This window comes from Theropithecus gelada, chromosome 1 (genome assembly GCF_003255815.1).
Source record: "Theropithecus gelada isolate Dixy chromosome 1, Tgel_1.0, whole genome shotgun sequence".
Classification (NCBI taxonomy): Eukaryota; Metazoa; Chordata; class Mammalia; order Primates; family Cercopithecidae; genus Theropithecus; species Theropithecus gelada.
The window spans coordinates 52867516-52892191 of NC_037668.1; the positions used below are offsets into that span (position 1 = coordinate 52867516).

At 41.6% G+C, this 24676-nt stretch overlaps 1 protein-coding gene across 2 annotated transcripts in view; it reads left to right on the forward strand.

Annotated features, from left to right (window-relative positions):
- MACO1 (macoilin 1) overlaps positions 1-24676 on the forward strand; it is a 71023-nt gene that overhangs the window by 42214 nt on the left and 4133 nt on the right. For both annotated transcript variants that reach the window (XM_025363730.1, XM_025363737.1), the window contains 4 exons: positions 12537-12695; positions 13933-14115; positions 17790-17910; positions 20033-20207. In XM_025363730.1, the coding sequence (XP_025219515.1) occupies positions 12537-12695; positions 13933-14115; positions 17790-17910; positions 20033-20207 (638 nt within the window). The remainder of the gene's footprint in view (positions 1-12536; positions 12696-13932; positions 14116-17789; positions 17911-20032; positions 20208-24676) is intronic.

Genomic DNA, 24676 nt, shown 5'->3' on the forward strand with positions numbered 1-24676 from the left:
CACAGGGAGTTTTAAAACCAGCACCCTGTCGGTAGTTTTTCCCAAGGCTTTGAAAGAGGTGTAAGAATTTCTGGAAGTTACAAGGGAAAAGAGGAGAAAAATCCTCTGAGACACTGCTGTCAAAAAAGGCATTTGCTCTGGGAGTGGGGCTGGTTGTGCTTCAGGGCCAAGGAATCTAGACACAAGCCTCATCTCAGCCAGGAAGAGGGAAGATAATCTCAGTTTGCCTTATTTTATTCATCTTTCCTGGTGGGTCTAGCCCTCTCTCCTCGCCAGCCCCAGATCATTCTTTGTCTTTGTGGTAGCTGGAAATACAGCTCAGATCCTACATTTAAAAAAAATATATATTATACTTTAAGTTCCGGGATACGTGTGCAGAATGTGCAGGTTTGTTACACAGGTATACACATGCCATGGTGGTTTGCTGCACCCATCAACCCATCATCTACATTAGGTGTTTCTCCTAATGCTATTCCACCCCTAGCCCCCCACCCCCCAACAGGCCCCGGTGTGTGATGTTCCCCTCCCTGTGTCCACGTGTGCTCGTTGTTAATCTCCCACTTATGAGTGAGAACATGAAGTGTTTGGTTTTCTGTTCCTGTGTTAGTTTGCTGAGAATGATGGTTTCCAGCTTCATCCATGTGTCTGTTCCAACCTTCTCTCCAAGGAGATCCTCCGGTTTAGAATACGTATTTGACTGCTTTCTCTCTAGTGCTACAGAGAGAATGGTACATTTGTTTGTTCTCTTCTGCTTTGAATGTATTTTGCTTGCATCAGGAGTAGTTTGTGAAAGAAAATCTGATCTTGGTAGACAGTGATTCAGGCTTTAGGGGTTCCCCTAGCTGCTTTCCCTGCAGGTGGCTACACAACAGGGTGCTGACAGATTGCTGCAGAGTCACCAGCTTGACCCCTCCGTGAGTGATGGTGACCACAGCGGGCCTTTCTGCCTCTGTGAGGCATAAAATAATTTTCTGGAACAGCATTATTCTATCTGAGAGATAAAATTATAATAAAAATGTATGAAATTTTAGAATGGGAACTGTGAAAACTAGATACTTAGATGTTCTAGCTAGAGTAGATTAAATATGTTGGATATAGCTGCTGCTAAATTATTTGGAAATTATCAAGTGGGAAAAAATAAGTAGTAGAGCCATCTGTCTATTTAGTAAGTTTAGTGTGTTTTCTGTCTCTGTGGAAACATGTTTCTGATTTATGTTTTTATAGCACTATGTCTGAGCAGATATACTTTGTCAGACCTGATTAATTTTCATTTTCTGCTATGCCCATAATATTTTATATACCTATACTTTGACTCTGTTTATATTAATATACAATAAGTTTGAGTTTATTTTAACCATTGTAGGAATTTAAAACTATGGTATTCTGGGATATAAATGTGGTAATAGAGGCATGATTTTATACTTAAACAGGGTTATTTTGTGACTTGAAAACCATGTGGCATTTTAGAAACTAGGCATAAGTGAATTTAAGCAAGCAGTTTACTGAATGTTTCTGTATCTAAGAGGCCAAACAGGAAGGTGATTATGGTGTATGGATTAATTATGAAGTAACAGGTTATTGGGGAGGGGGCTTCTACATAAACATGAAAAAGCATTTTTATGTTGAGTACCGAAAGTTTATTCTATCAAAACTGATTTCTAGATAGGCTGTTTGAAAGTTTACTCACTAGAATTGAGAAGGAACTATTACAAAACCTTGAAAGGCTTTGTGTTAAATTCTGAGTCAGTACCTCTGTTGGCATATAATGAATTGAGTTTTTTATCTGAGGAAGTTAGGGGTGGATTCCCTGAAGGGAAGGTAACCCCAAGGAAAAGGAACCATATTCTTTAAATATTATTCATGCTATAATTTAGAAACTGGCTATTTGGATACTTTGCCAGCCAATGTGGGTATATTTCAGTCTTTGCAAATCTCTTGGGTTCCTCTTAGATCTTTTCTCCCAGCCAGCTGGGACTCTCAGGATTAAAACCAAGTTTCACTTTCTTTTTTGTAGGTAGAATGACAACTCTCCTCTATCACAAGGTACATTTTGCTTTTCTTGTTAGAGTGTTCCAACAGATTCAAAACAGAAACACAAATTAATGAACTAGAAAGGACCATTGCTCCCCCCACACTCTGCTCCAGAGCAAGTATTGCAGATTCAGACTCCTACAGGAGTGAGTGGGGCAGGTTAGAGTGAGCATTCTGGAGTCTGGTATTGTCCTCATTCTCATTCAGTACTGAACCTGACACCCAGAATTTTGGGAGCATAAACCCTTCCAAAGGGGACAGCCAGTTGTTGCCATGGGGGTTTGTAAGCCCAATGTTGCCAAGTCTTCTGATACTTTGGAGAGATGCTGAAAATATCTTTACGTGAAACCTCTCAGTTAAAAAAAATTTTTTTTTTTTCAACATCATGTAGGGGGAGGGTCAAACAAAACATATTTATGGGCCATATTGGCTTACCAGTTTGCAACTTCTGTGCCTCACCTTTTCTGTTATACTTGTGTTTTGCTCCCTCTAACACTCTGGCCTCACTAGTGAAAACTTGACTTTCCTTTAGCAAGGACTTTTCTGTTAGGGAATACCTGGTAAACCCTATGAACTAATCTGCCATATATTAATGGGACCTTTTTGCCTTTTCTTCTTCAGTCTTCTGTGCTCCTAGAAAACAGGCCATGTTGACTGTACCTCTCCAGAGTGAAAGATCACTCCCTTTACTGTTATATTCCCACACCTGACTGTGAGGCTTTCATACCGCTTAGAAGGAGAGGGGACAACCTTTTGATAAGGGTGGTTTAGGGCCTTCTGGCATTCCTCAAACCATACTGTGCAGAGAGCTGCTTACTCCATCTGTGTCTAGGACTGGTAACTTCTTCTACATCAATATATTTTTCTACTGTGTTCTCAGAGCACAAAATACACTAAAACTCAGGATGTCGACCCTACTTATTCACAGACATCACAGGGCTGGCTTAGAATTTGAACTTTGCAGCACCGTTTCTTGTAACGTGTGATACAGTGAAGTCTCAAGTCAGAGCGGGACCTCCTCTCCTGCAGCCAGTGTCGTACGTAACCAAGAGATCTTTCCAAAGAGAGCAGGACAAACAGGACAATAAACTGCAGCTACAGAATCTAAATTTAGAAAAACTATTATTTTGATAGGAGCTGATGAATAGAAAGTAGTTGAGGTAGATTTAAAAACTGAGGCATTCTCGGCTGGGCGCACTGGCTCATGCCTGTAATCCCAGCACTTTGGGAAGCTGAGGTGGGCGAATCACGAGGGCAGGAGATCAAGACAATCCTGGCTAACACCGTGAAACCCCGTCCCCACTAAAAATACAAAAAATTAGCCAGGCGTGGTGGTGGGCGCCTGTAGTCCCAGCTACTCAGGAGGCTGAGGCAGGAGAATGGCGTGAACCCGGGAGGCAGAGCTTGCAGTGAGCCAAGATCACGCCACTGCACTCCAGCCTGGGTGACAGAGCGAGACTCCATCTCAAAAAAAAGAAAAAAGAAAAAAAGAAAAAACTGAGGCATTCTCTATATCAGAAAGTTAAGTTCCCCTTTTTTGGAGTGACCTAAAAAGTTTATGTTGGCTGGGCATGGTGGCTCACGCCTGTAATCTGAACACTTTGAGAGGCTGAGGTGGGAGGATCATTTGAGTCCAGGAGTTAGCTTGACCAGTCTGGTCAACATCGCAAGACCCAGGCTCTACAAAAAAAAAAAAAAAAAAAAAAAAAGTAAGAGACTTGGATTTTCCCTAAGGTTTTGGGCTGTTCTAAAAGTGCCCTGTGACATGGGCAAATCTGAGAGTGTCAGTGAATGTGGAACAGAATGGGGAGAAGGTTAGCAGTACCCTCTTTCAAAATTATCAAATAATAAAATGTTAAAAATAAGTTATGCATATTATATCTGATTTTGAAAAGGAAGAGATAAGGTAACCACTATTTTATATCATCCCAGCATTTTTCTCTTGCATATATATTCTTTTTACAAAATTAAGCTCATACTCTGTATGTTTTGTAGCTTTTATTTTTCACTATCATGAACATTCTTCTGTATCATTGAATATTCTTCATTGGTGATTTTTTAATGATTTAATTTTTTAATGACAATCAAATGTGAATGTACTGTAATTTATTTAGCCACCTTCTGTTGAATAAGTGCTTATGGTTTTTTTCTTATTACAACAGACAGGCTTTTACATAAGATATGAATATTAATGACTGCTGATACATACTTGTCAAATCTGGCTAGATTCCTTTATGGACCTTACTAAAATGACTAGTTCTTGGCACTCACAGCTTTATTCTTGAAGAACTTTAAGAAGTCAGTAAGTACCCTATTTCCCTAAATGACCAGTTGTGTGAAAGTCTCTACAACTCTTTTCTGTCTCTCTCTGCATTCCTTTAGGAAAATTAATGTGTTTGCCTTTTGTGTTTGACAGATTATGGAGCAGAGACATAAAGTACTTTGTAACATGGCTTCACCTAGTAATCAGGTCATCAAGCTCTTGCTTATTTTTGTACACTTATGCCTTGTAGTCACTACAATGACATCTGAGGCAGCTTCATGCCAGTATTTCCAAATCTGTGGTTTATAGCTGCTGCATTGGAACAGGGTCACGTTACTGTAGGCCTCACTTAAGATGGGATGTATCTACCATATACTTAAAACACATTTTTCTGTGAATGACCCAAGCTACCTGTCTTGACAGTGTGAGTGACCTGGAAAGGAGAGGGGGAGGAGTTGGTATAGAGGGTAATCAGTATTTCTTCTGGGGACAGAAGCTGTGTGGTCCTTAAACAAGTCTTGTCTTGTATGATTAATGTGTACCAGGGGAACTCCTAATGGAATTAGGTACTAATCGAGATGAAGCAGTTGCTCTTCATTAATTCTTTTCATGTGCACCTGCCTTCCTTAAAAGCAAACGCCCACTTACCCCTGTTCCCTTCAGCCACTATTTAAATTAAAAATCGGATGGTCTGCTGTAGATAGGTTTCCAGAGCCTCCTATGTCATAACACTGACCCTTTTCTATTGTGATCACTGAGGAGATAGACACAGTGTGAAGATTAGTGACATGATCTATAAGGATTGGAAGAAACTTTAGAAATACAGTCCCAGCTTCTAATTTTGTAGCACAGTCCCTGGCTTCAAAGAACTTATAGTCTTGTTAGAAATACGATACAGACACAGGAAAAGATTAAACATCAGAACAACAGCAACAAAAAGAAGCCCAACACAGGACGATGGTTTGATGCCAAATGTGAAACACTGACACGGAGAGCTTTAGGGTTTTAGAAGGAGAAGGGACGTTGGGCACCTTGTGCTGGAGAGTTTAATTTTTGTTGTTTTTTAACTGAGCCTTGAAGAATGGGTAAGATTGAAAACTGGAGGCCATTCCTCCCAAGGAGGTAGCATAGTTAAAGGCAGAAAATGTCTGGAAAACAAGGAGTAGGTCATTTTGGCTGATGTGAGGGGTTTGTTAGAAAACCTACCTTTCAATCAGTTGGCTATATAACTTGGAGATGACTTTCTGAAGCCCCTTCTCCTACAGAGCAAGCAGCAGGGTAAGTTCTGTATTGTAGAGCCTAGAGCCTCTCTGTCACTGCTCTTTAGAGTTCACAGATAACCAGCAAAGCTGAGGCTCCTTATCATCCCCGGGGTTCATGGGGTCCAGCCTGCAGCCCACAGACATATATCCTTAGGTAGTTTTCTGGAATGGGTATGGGCTGTGACTCATAGTCACCCCTAGGTGAAGTCTTGGCTGAGAAAAAGGTCTGCTTCTTTTTTATAAGACTTGATTCCTGGGGAAATTTACTGCCCTGATGCCTTAAACTTCCCCTGTGCTTTCAGTCAGACCTCATAAAGCTGAAGTCAGGCTTTCTAAAACCATGAAGTTGTTGGCAGTAGCCACTGAAGACTTTTAAACTTTAAGTGAAGGCATAGTGGTGTGGGCTGTAATTCAGGTAATTCACAAGAGATAAGAATTACAAACATTTAGACATAGTATCTCCCTACCTTTTCAGATACTTAAAAATAATACCCATTTCAACTAAAAGCTAATACTCAAATACTGTATTTCAGTTGGGCATGGTGGCTCACACCTGTAATCCCGGCACTTTGGGAGGCCAAGGCAGGCAGATCACTTGAGGTCACAAGTTCAAGACCAGCCTGGCCAACATGGTGAAACCCCATCTGTACAAAAAATACAAACATTAGCCAGGCATGGTGGTATGTGCCTGTAATTCCAGCTATTCAGGAGGCTGAGGCACAAGAATCGCTTGAACCCAGGAAGCAGAGGTTGTAGTGAGCCGAGATCATGCCACTGCACTCTAGCCTGGGCGACAGAGTGAGACCATCTCAAAAAATTTTTTTCAATAAATAAATACTGTATTTATTTTACTACCAGGTGTTCTTCCAGATACTCAAAGATATTTTTCCTATTTAGCCTGTCTGAAAGGCTAACATTTGAACTTCATTCCTTTGGTCAATTAGCAGATTACCCTTTATTAAAATGTAAATCTTTTCCTGTTAAAATTAAATAATTATTAATCATTTACATTACAGTTTATCTTGGTTGGGTAGGATTAGGGAGAAGGTGAGATATAGTTAAGGTTTGGAGTAAGAGTGATCCTTAAACTTGACAATTTTGCTTTGAAGTCAGCCTGGCATCTGACACAGGGACCTGAGAAAGTGCTGCTGTGTGGGTCCCAACTCTTGCTGTGAGTTAGATAATAGGATTCAGAGGTAGCTTCACAACTCTCTTAGAAGTTGAGTGCTGTCTTTTGAAATTATCACTAAAGTGACTAGGAAAGTTGCCTGGACCTGATGTGTAATAATTTAGAACCCTGGCTTGTACAGTTGGACAAAAATTGACATATTTATTGTACATATAAACTCCAGCTTTGCCATGGGCCCTGTCTGTGTCCAAAGTGGTGATGCCATAGGGCAGGCCTTTGCAAGGGTGAAAACTGGTTCCACAAGAGTTAGGCAAGAAGGAAGTGCATTTATTTCCTGACTAAGCCTTACTAAAGCTTAGTTCAGATGTATCTGGCCCTTTTTTTTTTTTTTAATGAGATTGTATCTCTTCTGGAGAAAACTTCTCTTTTATCCCTTAAAATTCTATAGTCTAGGGAAGAGTGTGGCCCTTAACTCGGCTAAAAGGAGCTTGATGTTTTCCTCCATTCTTTCTATCCCTATCTGCTGAGATTAGTTTCAAGGCTTATAATCTATTACTTCTGCCTCGTTTTCTTCCTGATCATTGCTTTTAATTTAGCTTTCAGCTAATGACATTTTAATAGAATCATATTAATACATTTGAAGATTTTGCATTAACCTTTTAACACCATTTAATAAAAACGTCTTTATACTTCACACTAATAAGTTATATATCTGTATTTTACCTATACAGTATTGAACTTCAGCACCAAAGCGTTAAGTATGCCATTAAGACAAATAGTAGTTATCTGTTTAATAAATTCTTCTAGCACTTGACTATCTTGATTCAGTTCAATTTGCTAACACATAATTCTTTTTTTTTTTTTTTTTTGAAATGGAGTCTCCCTCTGTTGCCCAGACTGGAGTGCAGTGGTGTGATCTTGGCTTACTGCAACCTCCGCCTCCTGGGTTCAAGCGATTTCCCTGCCTCAGCCTCCCCTAGTAGCTGGAACTACAGGCACACACCACCACGCCCAGCTGATTTTTTGTGTATTTTTAGTAGAGACAAGGTTTCACCATGTTGGCCAGGCTGGTCTCGAACTCTTGACCTCAGATGATCTGCCCGCCTCAGCTTCCCAAAGTGCTGGGATTACAGGCCTGAACCACTGCACCTGGCCACACATAATTCTTTCAAAACTCATGTCATATATTTTTCTATTGGGCAAATGCAAAAATTGAGATGTATCTGAGAAAATTGGATTGTATAGTACATCCATATAATGGAATATTAGGCAACAATTAATTATTTATGGAAAATGTCTAATAGTGTGAGAGGGTGCTTATGATTTATAAGCTGTATATGTGGTACTGTCTCACCAATATTAAATATATTTACATGTATGAAGAAATAGAAAAAAAATACAGAAAAGAGGTGCACCAAATAGTGAGCAGTTCTGTCTGCATAAGAGGATTATGAGTTATTTATCTTTTTATTTATACTTTTCCATTGTTTATTCAGTTTTTGATACTGTGACTGGGTATCAAAAATAAACTCAATGCAGGTGGTAAATCATTTTGCTGCCTACCTTAGTAAAGATTTAAAATGTGTAGTGGACATTCAAGGCCAATTAATGCTTTCTGTAGACAGCTAATGAAAAATTGTCCATCATAAATTTTTTTTAATTGCTGAGAATTTTGCCATTTACTGCTTTATGTTATCCTGCATGCCATTAGCCATTAGGCAGTGTTCCTGTAGAGCAGTGTTTCTTAAACTGGGAATGCTGGTGTTAACTCTCAGGCTTGCTGCAGCAGTTTGGAAAATAATTCAGTTTTACAAAATTCATGGTAGCAGTTATGAAAATCCTGAAGTATTTTAGTTTTGTGTCTTGTGAGATTATTTTATTTTTTAAATAAACCTTTTCTTATTGACGTATAACATATATACAAAAGTGCACAAATCAAGTGTGCCATTTGTGAATTTTCACAAAGTGAACACATTCCTGTAACCACTTCATTTTATTTTTGTTGTATTGTACCACTATTAGTCTTTCACAAAATTTTTATAGAACCTTCACATTAAAAAATACATTGTTGGTTGGGCATGGTGGCTCACACCTGTAATACCAGCACTTTATGAGGCCAAGGCGGGTGGATCACCTGAAGGAGGTCAGGAGTTCAAGACTAGCCTGGCCAACATGGTGAAACCTCGTCTCTACTAAAAATACAAAAATTAGCTGGGTGTGGTGGTGGGCATCTGTAATCCCAGCTACTCAGGAGGCTGAGGCGGGAGAACCGCTTGAACCCGGGAGTGGGAGATTGCAGTGAGCCGAGATCAGCTCAGGCGACAGAGTGAGACTTGGTTAAATTAAAAAAAAAAAATATATATATATATATATATATATATAAAATGTTCTTTGATCTTCAGAAGTTGTACTCTAGATATTTTACGCTTTTTGGTCTCATAACTGCTCCTTGGATTTTTACATTTTTCAAGGAACTCTAAAATTTCACTCAGAGTAAATATTCTTATTTCTAGTTTGTGGTGGGAAAAGATTAAAAAATGAAAGAAAGTAACAACTACAAAATTCTTGCAATCTAACCTCTACAGATTTAATTTTTCTTTCATTCCCAACTGTGGCATATGTTTTGCCCCAGCAACTGGTTCCACTGGTGTGGAACTTGATTCCTGTGCATCTGTGTGTGATACAGCTCAGTTTGCTAATCTAAAGAGGCAAATCAGCAAGCCATCTGTAAGTGTGTCAGGTCTAGAAATCCTAGCCCACACTGGAAGGAACTTTAGAGGTAACAGCCGTAGATGAGGAAACTGAGGCCTGGAAGATTACACGCCTTGTGCAGGGTTAGAAAGTTGGTGCCAGAGCTGAATCTAGAACTCTGATCCTAAACTCTATTACTAAACCATGCTTAGCCACTATTTTCACCTAAAAACTCACCCTTTCTACTGAAAACGCAATCCTCAGACTGTCAAATCAGCTTCTCAAGAAAGACAAATTACCTAACACGTTTTTCAGCCAAATTTTTTTTTTTTTTTTTTTGAGACGGAGTCTCGCTCTGTCACCCAGGCTGGAGTGCAGTGGCCGGATCTCAGCTCACTGCAAGCTCCGCCTCCCGGGTTCACGCCATTCTCCTACCTCAGCCTCCCGAGTAGCTGGGACTACAGGCGCCTGCCACCTCGCCCGGCTAAGTTTTTGTATTTTTAGTAGAGACGGGGTTTCACTGTGTTAGCCAGGATGGTCTCGATCTCCTGACCTCGTGATCCGCCCGTCTCGGCCTCCCAAAGTGCTGGGATTACAGGCTTGAGCCACCGCGCCCGGCCAGCCAAATTTCTTAATGAAGATAGCCTGACAGCATTGACCTCTTTCAGAATATATTCTTTGGGCTACTTGGGAGTGAATGAGAGACAGTATGGTGATGGTATAAATGCTGATATGTAATTGTTTAGAGCAGTTCTGAGAGTACATTCAACTGTAATAACCCAAGCACTAGGGAAAGTGTGGCATGATGTCGACTTGTGACCTTTCCCTGGGGAGCAAGCTGTCAGGACACCCAGCAGTGCCTTTGGAACAAAAGGTTTCTAGGCCATGCTCCCAGGCACTGGACGGGAGGACTGGCTACTTGCACCTGCAAGGTGACTGTCAGTGTTTTATGATTTGGGGTTTTGGGGGTTTTTTAAGTTGCCTAAAGGTAGATATGTAAATAAAGCTGCTCTGTGTCAGGCAACATTTATTGAGTAAGCGTTGATCACTGTGGAGGGCTCTGGGGATTTAGTGCTTAATAAAATATGTCTCTAAGGACGTAGTCTTTGGAGCTGACAGTTCCAAAGAGATCACCATTGCCCTTCAGAAATCTTGGTTCTGTTGGTATGTTGAATTAGTGACATGAGTAAGAGTCTCGTCAGAGCAAACTGACTTTACCTACCTGTGAGTTTGTATCCTAATGGAAAAAGCCTCTTCTAAATAAATATTTATTTAGAATAGTTTGTGGTAGGAAGATATTTAAAAAATGAAAGTAATAACTACAAAATTATTGAGATCTAGCCTCTGTAGATCTAATTTTTCTTTCATTCTCAACTCCTCCTCACATGGCAGCCATCCTTGACCTGACCTTCAGCACCACTCTCCACAGTCCTGTCTACCAGATCTGTTCTATCCTTTCCTACTCTCTCCCCAGTACAAGCCTTTCTCAGAAGCCAGACCAATGGCTTGCCCGCACATGTCTATGGCTGTTCTTGCCTTTGAGTTTATTAATACATTTCTCCCCTCATTTAGGATGCCCCCTCCTCCTCTTCTACTTCTCCAAATCCTATCCAAACATCAGGGCCCAATCAATCTCTACCTGCTCTGCAAAGCCTTTCCCAGTCTTCTCTCCTCAGACTCACATAGTACTTCCTCTACCATGCTGTGGATGATGTGGCTATAGTTTGGTCTAATGGTGAAGAGAGTGGACTCTGGAGTTAGACTGCCTGGATGACCTTGGGCTGCATCCTTTCCTAGCCTGGAGTTCTTCATCTGTAAAAATGGGAATAGGAGTTGTATTTCCTGTTTTTGTGCATATTAAATAGTTTTACAGATTAAATGAGTTCATAGGATTAAACACTATAGAATAGTGCCTGACCTGTAAGTTCTCATTAAATAGTAGCTGTTGTTGTTATTCCTTCTAGCATATATTTAATCATGGCCTTCCTTGTGTTATTGTTTAATCATTTAAATTATGTATTTCTTGGTTCCTCTCTCTGTCTTGGTTCCTAATTGTGAAGTTTTCCCACGAAAAAAGAGACTTGATTTTATAGTTTTCGTTTATTTGTTTTTTGTTTTTTGCCACTCAGGCTGGAGTGCAGTGGCACGATCTCGGCTCACTGCAACCTCCACCTCCTGGGTTCAAGTGATTCTCCTGCCTCAGCCTCCTGAGTAGCTGGGATTACAGGCGCCCGCCACCACACCCAGCTAATTTTTGTACCTTTAGTAGAGAGGGGGTTTCACCACGTTGGCCAGGCTGGTCTTGAACTCCTGACCTCAGGTGATCCGCCCGCCTCGGGCTCCCAAAGTGCTGGGATTGCAGGCATGAGCCACTGCGCCCGGCCAATTTTATAGTTTTTGTTTACCATTTTCAGCACTACATACGCATGGTAGGTCTCCAATACCTGTCACTTAAAGTGAAACTATTACTGCAGTAAAGAAAATAGGTGAAACAAGAGTAAGAAATTGAGGAGAAAAGATAGGCTTCATTTTATAGATGGAGTTCTCTTATGATTCTTAGAGCATGTAATTCGTTCCTTTTTTCATTGTTGTTGAGTCTCGTGAACTCTTCTGCCGCAATCACAAGAGGGTGTGAACGTCATTCAGCAAGGATGCTAGCAATTTCTGAAGGTCGTCGCAGATAGTTTTCTTCTAGGCGCATGGTGGGACAGAGTCTCAGACAGTAGATTCTGATCTATCAAAATAGCTCAAAGCATTAAGTGCTAGGTCATGAGCGGGTTGTTTGGACATATTTCCCTCGCTGAGGGCATGAAAAGCCACCAGTAGGAAGGGAGCCTTTAGTCTTCAGCCATCCTCTCTGCCGTCCGCTTCTCTTTTATCAGCAGCTCAGATGGATGTTTACAAGCACCATACTCACCTGTCAATATTCATACACATTTGGGGGAAGTTGAAAGTTACACCCCAGTGGGAAGAGGTAGGGACCCAGGTGGAATCACTCAACAAAATTAACCCAACTGCAGACAGGAGTCCTCATGATGGCAGGAACTGCCAGCAGGGTCCTTCTGCCATTCACCCAGCAGTCCAGGACCCCTACCAGGTCCCTCCCAGCTCTGTGGGTGCCCTCACCTAGATGAAAATGCCACATTTCTCCTTCTCCTAGGCTGGAACAAGACATTAAAAAGTTAAAGGCTGACCTGCAAGCCAGCAGACAAGTGGAACAAGAGCTCCGCAGTCAGATCAGCTCCCTTTCGAGCACCGAGCGAGGGATCCGCTCAGAAATGGGCCAGCTTCGGCAGGAGAATGAGCTGCTGCAGAACAAGTAGGTGCACCTTTTAGGCCTTTGGCCATAAGCCCAGCAGCTTCACTGCTTTTTTTGTTTCCAGGGGTTGGAGCACAAGATTCATGGTGACAGAGACCCGCTGAGAGGTTTTTAAATAAAATGTTTAAAATACTTTATTTAGTACCAGATACTCAACGTTTATAAAATCTATAAAAACTTATTTCATTGCCACAAAACAGTTTATTAATATTACTATTTTTGTCTTCTCTCATTTAATAACTTCTTAGTCTAAAATAGTTATTGAGTTTTTGGATAGTAAAACTGACAAGAAGTAGTTCTGCCACAGTTTGAAAATTTTGCTCCTTTGAGTGAAAGTTTCTAGAGGATTTGACTATGTTTACTTTTATTGCCAGAACTAAAAGATAACATTGAACTTTGATTTTCTTTGAAAAGGCAGGCAAAAAGCCAGGCCTTCTGTGTGAATTCTTTTAGGCTTTTGATTAGTTCATTCTGGAATTACTTCTTGACTCAGTGTGGGTCTGTCCTTTTTTCTTTTTTTAAATCTCCCAGCAATGTGTGCCCGTGGTAGTGGCAAATAACCTCTCCATTGCCTCTGACCAGCACTTGCGGCCACACTGATATGTAGAGAACATCCCAATGATAAACTCACCTCATGCTGATTGGTAAAGCTGGGGGTGGTAGTAAGCAGGAAATATGACTGAAATTTCTATCTGAAATTAAGCATCCTGTGACTCTAAAAGAGGATTTGGGGACACTGTGAGCAAACATCCTGAGCTGGAAAGGAAAAGCTGTAGTAGGCTACAGCAAAATTGTATTCAAGAAAAATAAAAACCTTCCCCTTTCCACCCCTTACCTCAGTTTCACTGGGGCTGGTCCCATCAGTGGTTCTTTGGTGGGAGTGAAGTTCTTTCGGGGTGCTCTGGAACATTAGAATTAGTTATACAATTATCTTCCCCTGTGTTTGAAATTTGTTTTACCCTGTTTTCTGGATGACCTTCTGTAGATCACTTACTTGAATAGAGCAGAGGCTAGGTCTGAATCTCTGTTTTGTAAGGCAGCTTGTTTATTGGTGTTTAGGAATTATTAAGGAATAATGACAATGTGTTTTCCTCAGGCATTCTGGTAGTTGACATTTTTGACTTGCTGTTTAAACCTCTTGTTTAATTGGCCTTAAAGTGATAAAGAGATGTTTCTCAAGGGTTTATAGTGGGCATTTGTAATTTTAAGACTTTATATGACAATCATTTCCATATAGGTTACATAATGCTGTGCAAATGAAGCAAAAAGACAAGCAGAATATCAGCCAGTTGGAGAAAAAACTAAAAGCTGAGCAGGAAGCCCGAAGTTTTGTAGAAAAACAGTTAATGGAAGAGAAAAAAAGGAAGAAGTTAGAAGAAGCCACTGCTGCCCGGGCTGTTGCATTTGCTGCTGCATCTAGGTACGTCCATGTCACCTGAGTGTTTAGTCCAAGGTTGGCTTTCCTTTGCCAACAAAGACATGGGAATTTGATGCCTTGGGCAGGATTAGATGTACAGCAATCATGCACAGATGGATTGCTTTTAAGTACTGTTTTATTAGCTGATTTAAACTCCATCTACTCAAGCTTGCACTATCTTATAACAGTTTCATCCCTCAGTGACCTCATCTATAAAGTGGGATGAGGGAATCACCACGTTTCCCATACCTGGGAGGCAAAGTACTGCTCGTAACGAGGTTTCCAGTCACTTTTTGTCAGGCTGATGATTACTAAGTGCATTGAGAGATTCCATCTGGAGGTTCGTTCCCTTTAGAGAGCTATCATTACTCTCCACTCTCAGGTATATGTGTTTCTGAAGTTTGTATCTTAAAATGGAAGAAAGATGAAATCTTGGTTGCCCAAGCACTGTGTACTGGCTGCTCAAATGGATATCAGCAGACTGTCAAATGAAATGGAAAAAAAGTGAAACATACGTCTCTACTAGATGGAGTTACATTTGTGGCATAATGAAAACTGGGGACTACCTCCTATACCACTGGAAAGTACCCCTGTGTGCAAGTATTCCAAAAACTATTAGATAGTTAAGAGCTTTTTTTTTTTTCCTTTTTGCTTCTACTTCACTTACCACTTTTTCCTTTGTTTTTTTGACTAGTGAAGTCCCTCTGCATATGGGAGTCAGTTAGGTGTTTGCAGATATAGAGCGAGGGTAAATTATTACTTATTTCACTTTTAAATTCCGTCCTAATTTGTATCTACATGGTATAATTCAACTGTAATTCTTCCTTGAATTTTGCTTTGTTGTAATTAAAGTTAAATAATTTAACTTTTGGCATGTTGATAGCCTTCTTTGTGGGTTCTGGCATTTGCAGAATAATTGGTGAATCATTTCACCTTTTAGGAAATAACAGCAAATTAGAACTCTCTCCTGTGTGATCCTGCCTCCCCTCAGCAGATGGCTGAGCTGGCTTGGCCCATCAGCATCTATACGGACTTACAAGGCCCTTGACTAGCCTGCCTACAATGTGGGGTTGTTTGTTTGAAGATGTATCCGCATTCTGAAGCACTTACACTTGCAGGAGATGTTTCTGAACAGTCATCTAGTAATGACTGCTCTCCTCTCTCCTCAATTCATCCAGCACCTGCCCTTTCTGAGAAATTCCTCTCAGGAGGACATAGCAGTTCCTTAACCATATTGCTTAGTGTCTCCCATGCCTGAGAATCAGTAAGTTGGTTTCAATGTCTACCTCAAATTCCTTTTGCTTCCAGTTAAGCTTATTTATCTTATCCCAGACAGTCCTTGTTTGCCATAGCTTATTCTTTTTTTCCTTTTTTTTGAGACGGAGTCTCACTCTGTCATCCAGGCTGGAGTGCAGTGGCACGATCTCAGCTCACTGCAATATTTGCCACCCAGGGTCAAGCAATTCTCCTGCCTCAGCCTCCCAAGTAGCTGGGATTACAGGCTCCTGCCACTGCGCCTAGCAAATTTTTGTATTTTTAGTAGAGATGGGGTTTCACCATCTTGGCCAGGCTGGTCTCGAACTCCTGACCTCAGATGATCCGCCCACCTTGGCCTCTCAAAGTGCTGGGATTACAGGCGTGAGCTACCACACCAGGCCTGCCATAACTTACTCAGTAAATCTCAGGGCATAAATCTCTGACTGGACCTTCCTTTTTGGTAGGCAGAGAACACCTACTTTCTTCATTGGGCTGTTTCTGCAACCTAGATAGTTCCAGCTTCGGATTGACCATTGCTATCATCTCTTTTAGCTCAACCTTATGATAGCCCCGAGAAGCAGCTTAACGGTGTGCCCTTATTTTTCTATTTATTTCAGGCTTGTGGCAACTTTATGACAAGAAAGGCAAAAGTCCCAATGCATAGCCCCTCAAAAGTGGGGGGAATTTTTTTTTCTAGTTCACTGCCCCCTGCTGGAGATAGTACATATTCAGTTCTATCTGGCTTTGTGTGTATTGTCTCAAGTCTTATGGCCTGGTGGGAAGTTTGCTGGATTGGGAAGCCAAAAAACCTCAGTTCTTATCCCTGTTCTATGACCTGAAAACTAGGTAACCTTGAACTAGTATTTTATCTATGTAGCCTCAGTTTTCTTATCTGGAAAATGGGATAAATATACCCTAGGTTGTTGTAAGTATTGAAGAAGGTAGTATGGGTAAAGTACCTTAGTGTCTGGCTCATCTAGACACTCAATAATAATTATTGTTTATATGTATGTATTTTGAGACAGGGTATCATTCTGTCACCCAGACTGGAGTGCAGTGGTACAATCATAGCTTACTTTAACCTCAAACTCCTGGTCTCAAGCTGTGCTGTTGCCTTAGCCTCCTGAGTAGCTGGAACTACAGGCATGTGCTACTATGCCCAGCTATTTTTTAAATTTTTTGTAGAAACAGGGTCTCTCTATGTTGCCCAGGCTGATCACAAACTCTGGGCTCAAGCAATCTTCCCACTTTGGCCTTAGGAGTGCTGGGATTACGGGCATGAGCGACCATGCCCGGCCCAATTATTTTAGAGTATTATTGAAATTATGAAAGGACACAGAGAAGTGAGCAGACTGAGCCAAAAGCTAAAACCTGACAGTCCCTGGAGTGTAAAAGAAATATAAATCCCACAGTATAAGTAAACCTATAGTTTTTTGGGGTTTTTTTTCTCTTTTTTGAGACAGAGTCTCACTTTGTCACCTAGGCTGAAGTGCTGTGACACCATCTCAGCTCACTGCAGCCTCTGCCTCACGGGTACAAGCGATTCTCCTGCCTCAGCCTCCTGAGTAGCTGGGATCACAGGCACGTGCCAATACACCCAGCTAATTTTTGTATTTTTAGTAGAGACGGAGTTTTGCCATGTTGGCAAGGCTGGTCTTGAACTCGTGACCTCAAGCGATCCACCCACCTTGGCCTCCCAAATTGCTGTGATTACAGGCATAAGCCACTGTACCCAACCAACCTATAATCTTTTTAAAAAAATTTTTTTTTTTTTTGAGATGGAGTCTCTCTGTGTCTCCCAGGCTGGAGTGCAGTGGCATGATCTCAGCTCACTGCAAGCTCTGCCTCCCGGGTTCACGCCATTCTCCCGCCTCAGCCTCCCAAGTAGCTGGGACTACAGGTGCCCGCTACCACGCCCGGCTAGTTTTTTGTATTTTTAGTAGAGACGGGGTTTCACCATGTTAGCCAGGATAGTCTTGATCTTCTGACCTCGTGATCCACCCGCCTCGGCCTCCCAAAGTGCTGGGATTACAGGCTTGAGCCACCGCGCCCGGCCTAAAAATTTTTATTTATTTATTTTTTTGAGATGGAGCCTCACTCTGACGCCCAGGCTGGAGTGCAGTGGCACGATCTGGGCTCGCAGCAACCTCCACCTCCTGGGTTCAAGCAATTCTTCTGCCTCAGCCTCCCCAATAGCTGGGACTACAGGCACATACCACCATGCCCAGACAATTTTTTTTGTACTTTTAGTAGAGGCAGGGTTTCACCATGCTTGTCAGGCTGATCTCGAACTCCTGACCTCAAATGATCCACCCGCCTTGGCCTCCCAAAGTGCTGGGATTACAGGCCTGAGCCACTGTGCCTAGCCCCAACCTATAGTCTTTTAAATCATTTTATTTCCTTCTCTTCTTTTTCAAAAGGGGAGAATGCACCGAAACCTTACGGAATCGGATCAGAGAACTAGAAGCAGAGGGCAAGAAGCTCACAATGGACATGAAGGTGAAAGAAGACCAAATCAGAGAACTAGAACTGAAAGTCCAGGTAAGGGGGGAACAAAAGACTTCCCTTGTACTTGAATTCCACTTTTATGCTAAACTTGTGCTCTGTGTTGCAGTGTAGAGATAATGCCTTTTAATACAGATCAAATCTCATTGCATCTGAAAAATCTCTATGTGACAAAAAGATTTGAAGTTCTAATCTTGTCCAACTCATTTCAAGTCATATTAATGTAGCCAGATTCTAATACAAGCCAGAAATGTTGACAATCCCTTGGTATGTTTTATACCAGGATTTAACTTGCTGTAGATTCATTTAACTTTTTCAGGTTATAGGCCAGATTAGAGTCCTTTGGAACTTACATACCTCCTTTTAGCCCCAACCCTCTTTCTGTTGCCAGGGGATTGACCCTCCTGCATGGCTCTGAGCCTCGCAGATTGCTGTTCATAGCAGTGAATGATGAGGAAAGGTGCTAGTGCTATGGATATAGGCTGTTTTGTGGGCTGTGTGTACTTTAGCCAAGTATTTGTCATTTAAACTAATGTCACATATTGTAAAGTTACAGTAATTTGAGCCAGGTGAGACAAGTGAAAAATTACCCTCAAGTCAGTGGACTAGAATGATGATCTGGAGTACAGTACTGAAAAAAATACCAAAAAAAGCAAAGGTGGCATCAGAGACAGATGGGAAAGGTAAGGATTAGTCAGTAAAAGGCTTTGGAATAGCTAAATGACTGGAGGAAAAAAAATTAGAAGCTCATCTCATACCACATATAAAGAAATTCCAGATGAAGAGCTGACGGCAGAAAAAAACAAAGAATAAATGATTTTTTAAAAACTAGGTGGAAATATACTTGACCTTGAAACAAGGGAAAGATTTTCTAAACATAAAAGCAATGGAAAAAAATCACAAAGCAAAAATCATAATAATAAATGAAAAAATCAATTGGGGAAGGTACACATATTGCAACAAATATTATAAATAAGGAACTAATATTCTCAACATATATGTAGCTCATAAAAGTTGCTAAGGAAAGCTCAAATATATAGAATAATAGGTTGAGGATGTGAACAAATAATTCAGAGGAAATACAGGTGACTGATAAGATCATAAAAATATAAACTCACCAATAATAAAATACATGCAGATTAAAATTAGATATCATTTTTCTCCTATGAAATTAGCAAATAATTTTTAAATGAGAATATCAGTCATGGTGAGGATGCAACAAAATAGGCTTCTTACATTGCTGGTGGAAATGTAACTTTCTGTAAAAGATCTTGCACTTTTTAAGTATTTACCTTTTTTAGGAACCCTGCCTAAGGTAAATAAATATTTTAAAATCTCACCAATGAGTGATGTACAGAGACATTCATTGTAGTGGTATAAAAATGTAAAAAAATTGAAAACAGTCTTAACAATAGGAGAGTCATTTAAATTTTGGTATGTAAACATTGAGGAATATTGCATAGCCAATAAAAATTTTATTTTCAGACAATAGTTGAAATCATTTAGTTTTTAAAAGACTGTACAAAACTGTACATGTAATATTTCACTTATGCTAAAAGATACACATGCATGAAAGATTAAAAGAAATATAAAATTTTTTAGTGTTGGTATTAGTAATTTTCATTTTCTACTTTGAATTTTTCTGTATTCCTAAATTCTCTGTAATAAGTTTGAATTTTTCTGTTAAAAAGAAAAAATTCAAATATCTGTATATATTATCTACGTTAACAAGTGGACTTATTCTGCAGCATGCCCTGTCAAAATAATTAACATTTTTACAATTTTTAGTGCAGGTTGAGAGAAAAGTTTTGGCAAGTTTGATTACAGCATTATAATAATTTGCACATGGCCAGCAAGGAAAAAAGTTCTCCGTGGTTCTGAATTAGGCCTGTAAGAAAAGTGTTTTATTTGAAAGCAGATTCCATTGTTATCTAGACACATGCCCAACACAGTCAAATGATTATCTTCTAAATGTTTTTGTATGTGCATATTGCCATATGAACACATTTAGCACTTGCCTAAACCCATGAAACACCAGAATTTTGTGTTCTAGTGGCCAGACCAAGAATAGTGGGATTTAATTTGTGATTTCAGGCTAATTTATAGACATCGATGCCAAAACTACCTTGTAGCATTGCTGTTTTGATGATATTGATAGGAGCTTCGGAAATATAAGGAAAATGAGAAGGACACTGAGGTGTTAATGTCAGCCCTCTCAGCCATGCAAGACAAAACACAGCACCTGGAGAACAGCTTAAGCGCAGAGACGAGAATCAAGCTGGACCTGTTCTCCGCACTGGGCGATGCAAAGCGGCAGCTCGAGATTGCCCAAGGTAGGAGAGCGTGGGCCCCTGGTGAGGTGGTGTGACTGATAGTGCACGGGGATGCACAGGCCAGACCTCTCCTGAGAGCTCTCAACCAAAGGGCATTTCAGTTTTCTCTTCAAGGGTCTTGGTAAGTGCCCAACATTGAAATATAGGAACTATCACATTAATTCATTTGCAGACATATTTTGAGATGAGAACATGTCAAGTGCAGGGCATACAGAGAATAGTATGATTTCTGTGTTGAAGGAGCTTAGTGTTGTTGAAGTAGAGAACTGCAGAGGCATCAAAAGGTGCTTATGTAGAAGTATATACGGAGTCTGTGGGAACATAGAAAGAGGCAGGGACGAAACTAGTCTGGGGAGTTGGAGAGGGCCCTTCCCCAGGGGAGCTGATGTCTGAGCTGGGGCCTGAATGATGAGGAGTTAGCCCAGTGAAGCAGCAGTATGGTGGATGGTGAGAGGTAGAGGGGTCTAAATGGAAGAAACAGCTTAGGCAAGGACTGGGAGCTGGTGGGGCTTGATGTGTTCCAAGCTGCAGCTAGCCTGTTTGACTGGAGCAGAGGTTACGAATGAGGGAGCCGCAGGGGAGAGTCTGGAGAGTAGGCCATGGTCATCCACTTTGCCGATATTTACTGAGACCTACTTTGTGCCAAGCACCATAAGATTCCTTGAGAATACAGCCCTGGCGATGACAGGTGATGAACAAGCCAGCAGGGAGTATGTCAGTTGGCAGTAGGTGCAATGATGGAAATAAAGCCGTGGCGAGGCAGAATGTATGTGGCAGGGGTCTCCCTTTTTAACATGGCAATCATGGAAAATCCCTTGAGTAGGTGGTATTTGAGCAGAGACCCAAAGGAAGAGAGCAGGAGTGAGCCGTGTAAAAAGCTGGAGGAAAGCACTTCCCGGGAGGGGGCAGCAAGTGAAAAGCCCGGCGGGGGAGCGTGGGTACTGTGCTGGCAGAGGATGGGGGTTGTAGCCTGTGTGATGATGGGGAGAGTTGTCAGAGCAGGCAGGAGTAGCAGCAGCCAGATTGTGTGGGACTTGAGGCCCATGGAAAGAACTTAGGGTTTTACCGTGAGTGCCATAGGGGAGCACTGGAAGGCTTCTGAACAGAGGCATGGCATGACCTAAGGAAAGTAAATTTGGATTTTTGTCCAAGAACTTGATTAGCTATCCAATCAGAGTACTAAATTGAGTATAGTACTGAAAAAATAGAGTACTCTATAGAGTACTAAATAGAGTACTGCATAAAATAGAGTACTGAAAAGAATTTTCAAATGGTTGACTTAGTGGAAAGAAAAGAGTATTTCAAGCAAGGCATGGTGGTCTGTGTCGGTGCCTGCCCATAGTCCCAGCTGCTCAGGAGGCTGGGGCAGGAGGATCACTTGAGCCCAGGAATTTGAGACTAGCCTGGGCAACATAGCGAAACCCTGTCTCTAAAATAAAGAATATTTCAACGGGGACTGACAGAGTAGTCACTGTGTGCAAAGCATTGTCCTAGAAGCTCTGGGGGAGGCAAAGATGAAGACAACATGGTGTGTGAACTTTTGTCTTAGGGACCCCTCTACACTCTTAAAATTATTACCCCAAAGAGGTTTATTTCAAGTGGATTCTATCTATCAATATTTACCTACTAGAAATTAAAACTTAAAACGTTTATTTATTTATTTTCAAGACGGGGTCTTGCTCTGTCACCCAGGCTGGAGTGCAGTGGCACAATCTCAACTTACTGTAGCCTTGACCTTCTGGGCTCAAGTGACCCTCTCATCTCACCCTCTCCCTGGTAGCTGTGACTATAGGCATGCCACCATGCCCAGCTAATTTTTTTTTCTATTTTTTTTCTAGAGACGAGGTCTCACTTTGTTGCCCAGGCTGATCTTGAACTCCTGGGCTCAAGAGATCCTCCCATCTCAGCCTCCCAGAGTGTTGGGATTACAGGCATGAGCCACTGTGTTCAGCCAAAGTAATTTATTATTCATTTTAAAATAACATGCAAACATATTACATATTAATACAACTTTTTTATTTAAAACTCTATTTTCCAAAACAAAAAAATTCCTGAAAAAAGTGGCATTATTTTACATTTAGCAGATCTCTGTAATGTCTGACTTCATAAAAGATAGTTCCATTCTTTTTTTTTTTTTTTGAGACAGAGTCTTGCTCTGTCAACCAGGCTGGAGTGCAGTGGCGTGATTTCTGCTCACTACAATCTCCAGCTCCCGGGTTCACGCCATTCTCCTGCCTCAGCCTCCTGAGTAGCTGGGACTACAGGCTCCCGCCACCAAGCCCGGCTAATTTTTTGTATTTTTAGTAGAGACAGGGTTTCACCATGTTAGCCAGGGTGGTCTCGATCTCCTGACCTTGTGATCTGCCTGCCTCGGCCTCCCAAAGTGCTGGGATTACAGGCGTGAGCCACCGCACCCAGCCAGATAGTTTCTTATCTCTGTTTCTAGATTCATTCTGTTGTGATTTCACAGTCCACCTAATTTCTAGAAGACTCCACTTACACTTGTGACAGAATGAGCATGAAGAAGGGAAATAACATCTCAGTACTATTATGAAGGTAGTTTTGAGCCTGTGGACCCTGACTGTACTTTGAGAATTGCTGAACTAGGGTGAGCCCAGCAGAAAAGTAAGAGGCCTGAGGTAGAGGCAGGGGGCTAGAACAGCCAGAGGAGAGAGATCAGGGAAGGCCTCGTGAAGGAGGGGCCTTTGAGTGGGCTTTGAGGATGAATTTCAAGAGCAGAGAATGCCAAGAAAGAACATGTTGCCTGAGGAAGTAGTATAAGCAAAGGAAAGAAGGTGCCAGGATGTTCAGGTGAGCAGTCCAGCAGCCTTAAGCTGGGGGCCGGGAAGGAAAGAGTGGGAGGGTAGGGGACCATGAATAAAGCCATACTAGAGAGAGTATTCCCTAGATCTTCCTGAGGGAAGAAGGAGGGGATGTGTTCAGGCTGGTAGGTGGGAAATCTCCCTCCTATAGCAATGTGAAAGACAGATGGAAGGGTTGAGACTGAGTGGAGACAGACTGTGAGGAAGCTACCACTGTCCTCTAAGACATGATAAGTATGGGGAGGGCAGACGGGCCAGACAGGTGAGTGGAGAGTGGAGGTGCCTGAGAATTCTGGAAGGACAGGGTTGTTGGAACCAAGGAAGGAGAGCAGAACAGATTTAAGGAGTAAAGGAAGAATAAGTTTGGTTTTGGATGTTTTGATTTGAAGGTACTCCCTAGAAACCCAAGTAGGAAATATTCGTCAGTCAGTGGGAACTTTGGGCCTAAACCAAAGACAGAGGCCCAAACCCCTGGGAGTAAGGGGTTGGATTTAGAAGTCGTGAGAAGTTAGTGAAGTGCAGGAGTGGCTTGGGATGGCACTGGTGATTGAGCAAGAGAAGGAGTTTGAGAGTCACACTGCTTTAATCTGTGGACTCAAGGAAAGGCATTTAAGAAGGTTCCCAGGAATCCTGCTTTGAAGCTGAGCTTCTGACTTTACACTCACTTTTTTTTGCCTGCCCAGCTTAGCTCCCTGAGGAGTGGCCACCCCTCTCTGCTTCAACCCTGTTTACTTGGTTTTGCAAACTTGGAAAAGATTCCCCCTGGAGTGAAGCAGCACCTGGCCTCAGAGTAGCCAGCAGAGCTTGGCTTCCCAGCTCAGACTGTGTGCTCTGCTGTCAGCCCAGAAATCCTCATAAAGTGACAAAGAAGCAAAAAGAACTTTTTCCAAAGCACTGGGTATGTTTCTGGGTTACTGATTAAAGAAATCAAACTTAAATCTGCAGGGAAAGACACAGTGGCTCATATATCAGATGCTTTTAGGTATTTTTTTCATCTGAGGCTTATTTTGTTCAAAGAGAAGGAGGATATTTGATGCTTCCTTGAAGCTTAGGGGACCTGAAGGAAGTGAGGGGGGCAGTTCCTTTCTGCTGCTTTCACTGCTGTCTTCCCCACTCCCTCCCTCCAGGGATGTGCTCAGGATATTCTAATAAGAACCCAACTTTGTAATTTAAATCAAACCTCTTGTTGCTTTTCTCCTTCCTACTTTCTGTATCATTTGATTACATCCTGGTTCCAAAATGACTTTCAGGCCGGGCGCGGTGGCTCACACCTGTAATCCCAGCACTTTGGGAGGCCGAGGCAGGCAGATCACAAGGTCAGGAGATCGAGACCATCCTGTCTAACATGGTGAAACCCCGTCTCTAGTAAAAATATAAAAATTAGCCAGGCATGGTGGCACGCGCCTGTAATCCCAGCTATTCGGGAGACTGAGGCAGGAGAATTGCTTGAACCTGGAAGGTGGAGGTTGCAGTGAGCAGTGATCACGCCACTGCATTCCAGCCTAGCAACAGAGCAAGACTCCATCTCAAAAAAATAATAATAATAATAAACAAAACAAAACCAAAATGGCTTTCATCTCTACTACATCCTTTAAAAAAATATACCACCAAGCTTTCTTATATTCCAAATGGATTATTGTCTTCTAT